At 49.9% G+C, this 10,769-nt stretch overlaps 1 protein-coding gene across 1 annotated transcript in view; it reads left to right on the top strand.

Moving 5' to 3' along the window:
* CACNA1A (calcium voltage-gated channel subunit alpha1 A) overlaps positions 1 to 10,769 on the top strand; it is a 203,883-nt gene that overhangs the window by 155,935 nt on the left and 37,179 nt on the right. The window contains exons 27-30 of the mRNA XM_088839319.1: positions 65 to 266; positions 1,952 to 2,116; positions 5,377 to 5,487; positions 10,391 to 10,474. Of these exons, the coding sequence (XP_088695445.1) occupies positions 65 to 266; positions 1,952 to 2,116; positions 5,377 to 5,487; positions 10,391 to 10,474 (562 nt within the window). The remainder of the gene's footprint in view (positions 1 to 64; positions 267 to 1,951; positions 2,117 to 5,376; positions 5,488 to 10,390; positions 10,475 to 10,769) is intronic.

Genomic DNA, 10,769 nt, shown 5'->3' with positions numbered 1-10,769 from the left:
GTGGCATTGTCCTCCACTGCTCTCCCCGCCTCACTTTGCCCCTATCCCCGCCCGGTCCTCACAGGGTCCTCAAGCACTCCGTGGACGCCACCTTTGAGAACCAGGGCCCCAGCCCCGGGTACCGCATGGAGATGTCCATCTTCTACGTTGTCTACTTTGTGGTGTTCCCCTTCTTCTTTGTCAATATCTTTGTGGCCTTGATCATCATCACCTTCCAGGAGCAGGGGGACAAGATGATGGAGGAGTACAGCCTGGAGAAAAATGAGGTACCACTTTCCAGTTGCATCCCCACTTAAAAACTGACATCCCACCACTCACACACAGAGGAACCAGCTTCTGGGGGCATCTGGGGAGGGTACAGCAGCATCCTCCAAGCAGAATCCACTCTGCATGAAGGGTAGCTCTTCTTGGGGTTCCCAGAGGAAAGAAGAGTTGTGTATGTATCAGTCAGTTTGGACTAGGTTATGATGCAGTAACAAGCATCCCTAAAATCTCAGTGCCAGATATGCACAAACGGATTGGACTGCATATCCAGGCTCCCTGTCATCCTTGCTCTGGTTCCCCTCTTAGAAACTTCAGATTAAAAGAGAGAACAGCAAAACACATGTCATATCTCACATTTCATCAGCCAGAGATAGTCACATGTCCATATCTGATTTCAGTGGGGCAAAGAAGTACAGTGTCTCCCAGAGAGGGGTGGAGAACATTAATGAAAGAAAATCCAGTCCACCAGAGAGTATAAGCATGACTGTTTGCCCTTCTAGAATCATCCAAGCTAGGAAGAAGACCTAGAATGCATTCTTCCTCTGCTCCTTTGGCCCTTAAGACTAAATAATCATTATTCTTCCCTGTCTGCCTCCCTCAAAGAGAAAGAAAAGCTAAACATTTGGTAAGAAGGAGTGATTAGGCTTCACAACATGGATGGACCTAGAGATTATCATACCAAGTGAAATAAGTCAGAAAGAGAAAGACAAATACCATATGATATCACTTGTAAGTAAAATCTAAAATACAACACAAATGAACCTATCTACAAAACGGAAACAGATTCACAGACATAGAGAACAGACTTGTCATGTCTCGGGGGATGGAGGAGTGGAGGGAAGGATTGAGAGTTTGGAATTAGCAGAAGCAAACTATATTGAATAGATAAACAACAAAGTCCTATTGTATAGCACAGGAAACTATACTCAACATCCTGTGATAAACCATAATGGAAAGGAACATGAAAAGAATGTTGGTGGTGGTTTACTGGCTAAATCGTGTCTAACTCTTGTGACCCCAGAGACTGTTGCCAGCCAGGCTTTTCTGTCCACGGGATTTCTCAGGCAAGGATACTGAAGTGTGTTGCCATTTCCTTCTCCAGGGGATCTTCCTGACCCAGGGATAAAACCAGGGCCTCCTGAATTGCAGGCAGATTCTTTACTGACTGAGCCACCATGGAAGCCCATGGAAAGAATATATATATGTATAACAGTCACTTTGCTATGCAGCAGAAATTAATACAATGTTGTAAATCAATTATACTTCAATAACAAATTTTTAAGAAAAGAAAGAAGGATTAGGCTTTTAACCATTCAGACTCTGGTTGAAATTTGAGATTCGCCCACTTGGTAGCTGTGCCACCCTAGGCAAGTGGCTTAACCTCTCTGAGCCTTTATTTTCCTCATCTGCAAAGTGGGGCTACTGATAGAACCCACTGATCATGTTTGCGGAGGGGATTCGATGAGTATCAGCGTAAGTTTTGGCCAGTGGTAACTTCTCAAGGAGCCATAGCTGTTAGGAAAAGAAAGCATTCATAATGAATTTATGGGAAATGGGAGAGGGTAAGAGAGGTAGACATCTGGACAAATGTGCAGGAGAGCTGTGTTGGGTGAGTTGAGGGGTGCTGGATGTCCAGCCACCTCTCTCCTGCCTCCGGCCCTCATGCCACCGGGCTCTCTTCCCACAGAGGGCCTGCATTGACTTCGCCATCAGTGCCAAACCCCTGACCCGGCACATGCCACAGAACAAGCAGAGTTTCCAGTACCGCATGTGGCAGTTCGTGGTGTCCCCGCCTTTCGAGTACACCATCATGGCCATGATCGCCCTCAACACCATCGTGCTCATGATGAAGGTGAGCCCTCCTCCCCCCATGCGGCTTAACCACGCCCCCTGCTCCCCTGCCTCACACATGTGTCCTCGCCTAGCAAGATGGAACCCACTAGAAGTTTCCCAGACAGACCGCACTCTGTTAGCACCAAGCCCTTGTTCCTGCTGTTCCCTCTGCCTGTCACACGATTCCCAGCACTCCATCTAGCCAGCCCCTTCCTGCTGCCACTGCAGAGCCCTTCCTCTGGTAAGCCTTCCCTGGCCTCCCAGGACCATATGAAGTCCTAGCAAGCATCCTATTTGTTGTTGTTTTTTTTAATATTTATTTATTTATTTGACTGTGCCACATCTTAGTCCCGGCATATGGGATCTTTGGTTGCAGCACAGTAACTCTGAATTTTGCATGTGAGATCTATTTCCCTGACCAGGGATTGAACCTGGCACCCTCTACTCTGGGAACTCAGAGTCTTAGCCTCTGGACTACCAGGGAAGTCCCATCCTGTCTCTTACCGCACATGTCACAATATCAGTATTGGGTTGTCCGACAATCTGCCACCCACCTTTGAGCTCCAAGGGGCTGAGACAAGTCCCGATCACCACTAAATTCCAGGGGTTCAGAGAGGCCCTGACTCCAAGGGAACAAGAGCCCCTTGATAAATGTGTGATGAATGAAATGAGGAGGAAAGGGCAGGTAAGGACCTTGTAACCCTTAGAGCCAAGGAGCCTCTTCAGAGTGAAAAGTCAGGACCTTTGACCCTGTGCTTTGGAGACCAGAGGTCTGAATTTGAGCCCAGCTCTACCATTTAATTCACCACTGAACCTTGAGCTAGTGACCAATGGCATGGGATGCACTGGTCATCTCCAAAGCCCCTGGTTTCCCTGTCAATGAAATGAGAATTATTTGAAAAATAGCACCTTCCGTACGCCTGGTGGGGATTAGGGTTGAATGAGAAAATTCCTGCGAAGACATTAGCACATTTCTAGATTCTTAAAAACACTCTATAAATTTAGCTGTTGATTTTTTTTAACTCACGTTTTCTATTTTTGACTGTGCTGGGTCTTCATTGCTGTGCACAGGTTTTCTCTAGTGGCAGCAAGTGGAGGCTACTCTTCATCACGGCGCGGGCTTCTCATTGCAGTAGCTTCTCCTGTTGGGGAGCACAGGCTCTAGGCATATGGGCTTCAGTAGTTGCAGCTTGCAGGCTCTAGTGCGTGGGTTCAGTAGTTGTGGCTAATGGGGTTTATTGGCTTCTCAGCATGTGGAATCTTCCCAGACCAGGGATCAAACCCATGTCCCCTGCATTGGCGGGGGGGACTCCCATCCACTGCAACACCAGAGAAGTCAAAACTATTGATTTTTTTGAATAGGCAAAAAAGCAGTGCTTGTGTTCACCTGAAAACTCATCTCTACAAGCAAGTGCTTTTGTCTTTCCATTGTTAAGATCATGAACAGTTATAAACAAACAGAAGAGAGAAGGCTAGAATAGCACAGCCCTTCTCAGCCTGCTCCCAGATCATCTGGGCATCTTGTTAAAATGCAGATTCTGTTTCAGAAGGTCCCGCCTGGGACTCTGCATTTCTAACCAGTATCCCAGTGATGCCACTGCTGCGGGTCCCTGGACCACATCCTGATTATCCGGGCTCGTGTAAACACCCAGCCTCCATCTTCAGGGCTGCCCATACAGAACTGCTGCTATATTTGCCTCACCTATTTTTTTTCTCGTTTTTTAAATTGAGTTGAAATTCACATAACACAATTACCCATTTTAAAGTGTATGGTGGCATTTATTACATTCATCATGTTTGCAGCCACCACCCCAATGTCCAGAACATTTCCAGCACTCCAAAAGGAAACCCATTAGCTTTCACTCCCCATCCCCCTTCCCCCAGTCCCTGGCAACCACTCATCAGCTTTCTGTCCCTATGGATGTACCTATTCTGGTACTTCATCTATTTTTTTAAGTATTTTAAATGATAGCACGCTATTTCACCCTTAAATTCTTCAGTATGTATTTCTAAAGAATCAGAACATTTTCCCACTTGACAAGATTAGTGTTAACACCAGAAGATCCACATTGAGTTGTCCCCACAATGTCTTTTACAGTGAGTTGTTGAGCCAAGATCTAAGTGTCTACACATGGTCTCCAATTTTTTGTCATTTAAATTTATGTCTTCTGCCCCTCCCCTGCAACCATTCCATGCCCGCCCCCACTATTAAGTTTCTGAGGAAACCAGATGAATTAAATGAAAACTGTCTCACCTCTGGGTGCATTGGTTCCCTCCATCTTCCGGATTTCCTATAACCTGGTGAAAGTGAAAAGAAAGTGAAAGTGTCAGTCGCTCAGTCACGTCCAGCTCTTTGCAACCCCACGGACCGTAGCCTGCCAGGCTCCTCAGTGCATGAAATTCTCCAGGCAGGAATACTGGAGCAGGTTGCCAATTCCTACTCCAGGGGATCTTCCCAACCTAGGGATCAAACCCAGGTCTCCTGCATTGCAGGCAGATTCTTCACCATCTGAGCCACGTCACCAGGGGAGCCTTTACATGCAACCTGGTAGTTAGTTGTAAAGGTTATGGATTCCACATGAAAGTGAAAGTCGCTCAGTCGTGTCTGACTCTTGCGACCCTGTGGACTGTAGCCATCCAGGCTCTTCTGTCCATGGAATTCTCCAGGCAAGAATACTGGAGTGGGTTGCCATGTCTTTCTCCAGGGGATCTTCCCGACCCAGGGATCGAACTCCAGTTTCTAGCATCACAGGCAGATTCTTTACCATCTGAGCCACCGTAGATTCCATATGCCACAGGGCAGCTAAGCCCTCAAGCCACAGCCACTGAGCCCACGTGCCCTGGAGTCCATGTTTTGCAACAAGAGAAGCCACCACAATGAGAAACCCACAGGCCACAACTAGAGAAAGTCCAAGCAGCAACCAAGACCCAGCGCAGCCATAAATTAATAAATAGAAGTTTTGAAAATTACAAAGAGGATGCTGTCGACATCCTCCTGCATCACAAGGAGCGCCATCTGGCCAGACTGTCCTGGGATCTTGGCTGTTAAGACAGGGCTCAAGAAAGGAATTTTTGCTTTGATGTGAAGAGATGAGCCGAGCCAGTGAAGAGCTGGGCTGCAGCTCAGACTGGCTCCACAGGGCATCAAGAGGGAAGCCAAGTGTCCCGGCCCTGCCTGCCCCAAGGAAAAGACAGCCGTGAAGCCGCCCCTGCACCCCTACATGCGCTCCCCAGTGCCATGCCCACTGACCCCACGTCTCCTCCTCCTTTCTCATCTAGTTCTACGGGGCCTCTGTTGCTTATGAAAATGCCCTGAGAGTATTCAACATCGTCTTCACCTCCCTCTTCTCACTGGAATGTCTGCTCAAAGTCATGGCTTTTGGGATTCTGGTAAGTCCGGCCATGGGGGCTAGAGCTGCAGGTGAAGGGAAAGCCCGGAGGGGTACTGCGTGCTGACGGTGGTCTCCCCACCTGGCCCCTCTGCCCCCAACCTCAGTGGTGACTTGAGCATCCCTCCAATGCACACAGATCCCATATACTTAGGTGTTCTCATACTTACCAAGTAACACCAAACTCTGTGCATGTTATTAAATGATGTGATGAGCGAGGGTAATTATTATTTTGGAGATAAGGAAACGGAGATCCAGACAAGCCAAGTCCATAGCATTCAAACTGTTCTAGCCACAGTCTGCAGTAAGAAATACACTTTGCAGTGGAGCCCAACACACAGAAGTGCATGCATGCGTGCATGCATCCTAAGTCGCTTCAGTCATGCCTGACTCTTTGCGACCCCTGGACAGTAGCTTGTCAGGCTCCTCTGTCAGTGGGATTCTCCAGGCAAATACTGGAGTGGGTTGCCATGCCCTCCTCCAGGGGATCTTCCCGACCCAGGGATGGAACCCACATCTCGTATGTCTCCTGCATTAGCGGGTGAGTTGTTTACCACTAGCGCAACCTGGGAAGCCCACACAGAAGTACAGACAACCGAAATGAAATTTTCTCAGGATCCATATCTCCTGTTAGAATATACCCTATACTCTGAGGTTGTCTATTTTCTTGATTCCATGTTCCCACCCCACCCCCTTTATTTGCCAGTCCCACAGCATATGTGATCTTAGTTCCCCAACCAGGGACGGAACCTGCGCCCCTTGCAGTGGAAGCACAGAGTTGTAACCACTGTCCTGCCAGGAAAGTACTGCCCCCTCCTTTTTATAATAGAATTCATGACCCACTAACAGTGCAGGTGGTCTTAACCTGAGGTCTGTTGACCCCCAAAGGGATCTGTGGATAGGGAACAGATTTCTGAGAGGGGACCCATGAAATGAGATGTGAAAAATTCACACCTGTATTTTTCACCAGCCGCTAATTGGACTTTAGAGTTTCCTTCTGTCTTAAAAGTAGCCAGCAGACCCCCCAGGGTTACCCATATGATCTGTGCCACTGATACAAATCAGGTATTCTCATACTGCATCCAAGAGGTTGCAGGTAAGTCAGCCCTCCATATCTGTAGGTTCTGCATCCGAGGACTCAACCCATTTGATTGGCAGTTGGTTGAATCCACGGATGTGAGACCTGAGGATATGGAAGCCTGCCTGTCAAGCACTTAAGAATGTGCTTAGCCCACCTCTCTAAGAAGAATGACCTGCAGCTTATGGTGTTAGCAGACGGAGGCTGGATTCTCACCTCAGCTTCCCGAGGTGGTAAAAAGTGTCAGCTTTGGCATAAGACAGACCTCGAGTCTGATTGTATTCAAGCTGTGTCACCTCCCCTCTCTCCTCCATCACAAGAAAAGCCCATCCTCTGTGTCTCCCTCAGAAGAGCTCTTGAAAACCTCAAAAGCAAATAATGTGAGTCTGGAGACTGAGGGGGAAGCCTGGCATGCTTTGAGTGCTAAGTTGCTTCAGTCACGTCCGACTCTTTGTGGAGACCCTATGGACTGTAGCCTGCCAGGCTCCTCTGTGCATAGGATTCTCCAGGCAAGAATACTGGAGTGGGCTGTCATTTCCTCCTCCAGGGGATCTTCCTGATCCAGGGAGCAAACCCAGGTCTCCAAAGGCTCCTGCATTGCAGGCGGGTTCTTTACCGCTGAGCCACCAGGGAATTGAATACTCAGTAAATGCCAGGAAGGGTTACAGTAAAGCTCATCACTCCTTCCTTCTCCTCCAAAGCAGTGATCCCCAATCCTGCAACCCAACAGAAGCACTTAAAGTTGAATGATGCCCCAGACCCACCTTGAGTTGTTCTGATTCACCTAGTGGGCTGGGAGTCCCTGAATCTGTATTTTTCATGAGGACACTCAGGGGAACCCAGCATACAGTCTGGACCATTGATTGGGTCCTGCACGGAGGACCAGCCAGGCAGGGGGTAGGAACTCTACAGTCAGGGCAACTGCACCAACTCAAGAGTTCCAGTGCCAGGGGTGCCACCTGTGGGCTGTGTGACCCGGAACAGGTCACAGAACATGTCCGGGGAAGACGTCAGGCTCTGGAGCACCCATGCGGTTGTTTAGCCGCTCAGTCGTGTCCGACTCTTTTGTGACCCCATGGACTGTAGCCCTCCAGGCTCCTCTGTTCTTGGGATTCTCCAGGCAAGAGTACTGGAGTGGATTTCCATGCCCTCCTCCAGGGGGTCTTCCTGACCCAGGGGTTGAACCTGCATCTCCTGCATTGGCAGGGGGTTCTTTATCACTGAGCCACCTGGGAGGTCCTGGAGCACCCATACTTGAGCACTCAGCCCCTTTCTAGAAGTGTGACCAAAAGCAAAGCATTCGGCCTCTTTGCTCCTGTGTCTGCATCTACAAAATGAGAGAACCACACACCCAGCCAGAGCTGAGGGAGCATGAGCATGGACCCAACTGCCCAATGCAGTTGTGTCGTGATTTTTTTTTTCCCAGTCAATGTTCTGGTGGTGAAGTGATGCAATCTGCGAGGGCCTGGAACCCCATCTCCTGCACCCCTGATAATCCTGCACAGTTCTGCACTGAGCCTCCCCCTTCAGTCTTAGATAAAGCCCCAAGTTCCCCATGTGGAATTTAAATGATAGAAGGGAACCTTCTAGTCCAGGGGGCTTGAAGCATGTGGCCAGCCACCTAGAAAGTTGTGTTTGTGGCTCCCCCATAAGCAGAGCCTGAGACAAGAATTGAATGCAACGGATTTATCTGGAAGGTGACCCCAGGAAGCCTCGTAGGGGAGAGAGGGAGTGAGACAGAGAAGGGAAGGCAGCCAGCACAGGGTGTCTTGTTGAGCGGCTTAGCAATTCTGGCAACTGGAGTGCAGTTCCATGGAGGACCTCTGAGAGGCAGCAGAGATCACATACTCTGGTCATCTCACCCATGGTGAGGGAGCTGGGGTATTTATCCCCCAGGGCTCATAAGCCATAATGAAGAGCTGCTCCCAGAGAAGCTGTTAATTACCCCCAACAAGTATGCTGCTACAGAACACTCCTGGGCAGAATGACAACGCTGCACGGTCGAATATGAGAACATCTGGGTAGGACCCTAGCAGCAGATATATAAATACCCAAAAGTGCCAGTGAACCTGAGTCCCTCTCAATCCTAAAACAGCAGCCATCTATTGAGAACCTGCATGCATGCATGCTCAGTCATGTCTGGCTCTGCAACCCCATGGACTAGCCCACCAGGCTCCTCTGTCCATGGGATCTTCCAGGCAAGAATACTGGCATGGGTTGCCATTTCCTCCTCCAGGAGACCTTCCCAACCCAGAGACCGAACCAGCGTCTCCTGAGTCTCCCGCATTAGCAGGCAGATTTTGTTACCCCTGAACCACCTGGGGAGCCCCACTGAACACCAGACCCCACGCTCAGTGACTCACGCATTATCAGATTGTTGTTATACCCTTGTGCTCCATAAGAGGGCCTTGAGGCCAAAGCAGTCCAACTCCGAGGACATTTGATTCATACATGCTAGAAGAATTTGATCCTGAGAAGCGCGGCCCAAAGCCCGGGTCCGTCTCTGTGAGGCAGGGGGGCTGCTGCTGTGTGAGATGCTTAGGGGAGAAGCTGACTGCTTAGAATGCAGTCCAAGCTCTGTCCCACCCTCTGCTTTTGTGAGAATGCTGGGAAAGCCTGTGTTTAGCGTGGGTCCCACTGAACCTTGAGAGAAGAGCTATTTGAGCCACACCCTTAGATCCAGGCAGAGGTGCTTACTCCTTGTGGGCTCAAACTGTGTGAAATATTTCAGTGTTTTAACAACAACATATACTATACATGTGTCCCAGTTGCACCAAAATCCAGCCCAGGGATGTATCAGTCACGATGGATCAAATGAAGCTGCAGTAACAAACAGCCCCCGCATTTCAATTGCTCCAGTCAACAAAGGGTTTGTTGACACCCAGCAGGAGTGGTGAGGGGGCTGTTTGCCTCTAGTTACTCAGAGACCCGGGCTCACAGAGCAGCTGTCACCTGGAACATTGCTGGTCACCAGGCCCAGGGTGAAGAGAGTTCTGGCGAGTTCTGTGCTTGCCCAGAGGGGACTCCTGCTGCCTCTTGTTCACAACCCACTGGCTATAACTAGACTCACAGCCTTGTGTGTAACTAGATACACGAGGTGACCAGGAAGTGTAGCCTCGTGTGTGCCCAGAAGGCTGCTGTGCTCTCGTCACTGTCTCCCTTCTTCAGATTAAGAAATGGAGGCAAAGAGAGGTTAAGTCACTGACCCGCAGCCACACAGCTGGATGACAGTATAGCTGGGCTGTAAACCCAGAGGCCATTGTCTGAGCAAGTTTGCTATAAGCACAGTCCTGACTCAGCGCGGTCCTGTCCACAGACCCTGGACTTGCCCAGATTTGGGTTCAAATCCTGTCTCTTCACTTCTGTGATGCCTGAGGTGAGCAACTTTGCTCTCTGAGCCTCAGTTGCCTTGTGTAAAATGGGTGATAAACCTTCCCTCTGACGGTCTTTGCAAGGATCCCAGTGATGTCATTATGATGCATCTGAGGTCTCAGGGGACCCTTGGAACTGTTGGAGAAACAAGGCATAACCCAGAAGGGCAGCCCTGTTCCCCCCACCACCAGTGAGGCTGAAACAGCACCTGGAGGGGCCCCCCTCCTGGATCAAGCAAGCCATGGGGAGGCAGAGGGGGTCTCAGGGAGGGAGGGGCACTCACAGCATATGATAACTGAGCAGCAAGATACATTTTGCTATTTGATTGACTGTAACTGTTCCGGGCACTCAGACTGATCTGCAGCTGTGCCTCTAATGGGCCCCCTGGGCTGGACATGGGGGCCAGCCCTGGAGCCCTGCGTTGGCATCTCTATCTTGTGGGTCCCCATTCTAGAATTATTTTCGCGATGCCTGGAACATCTTCGACTTTGTGACTGTTCTGGGCAGCATCACCGACATCCTCGTGACCGAGTTTGGGGTAAGTTTCCCACCAGCTTCTCTCCGGGCAGTTCTTGGCTGGGCTGGGAGAGGGGAGGAGGAGGTCACAGAGAAGCAGAGGGTCCCGACAGCCACAGCTGGCTCAAGCCAGCGCTTGACCTTGACCAAAGAGGGATAAGCGGGGGGCCCACAGAATCAAGGCAGCCCCTCAGGGGGGCTGTGTGGGGAGATGGGGGTGTCCAAAGCCCCCAGCACTGCAGCGTGAATTCCCTGCATCTTGGCTACTGGTGTATGAATGGATACTGTGGATAAGCTCACTGAGAAAACAGAGACAC

This window comes from Moschus berezovskii, chromosome 8, assembly GCF_049115385.1.
Source record: "Moschus berezovskii isolate FMDL1 chromosome 8, NW_MosBer_1.0, whole genome shotgun sequence".
Taxonomy (NCBI): domain Eukaryota; kingdom Metazoa; phylum Chordata; class Mammalia; order Artiodactyla; family Moschidae; genus Moschus; species Moschus berezovskii.
The sequence above is the reverse complement of the archived record's forward strand: the minus strand, read 5'-3'. Positions and strand labels throughout refer to the sequence as shown.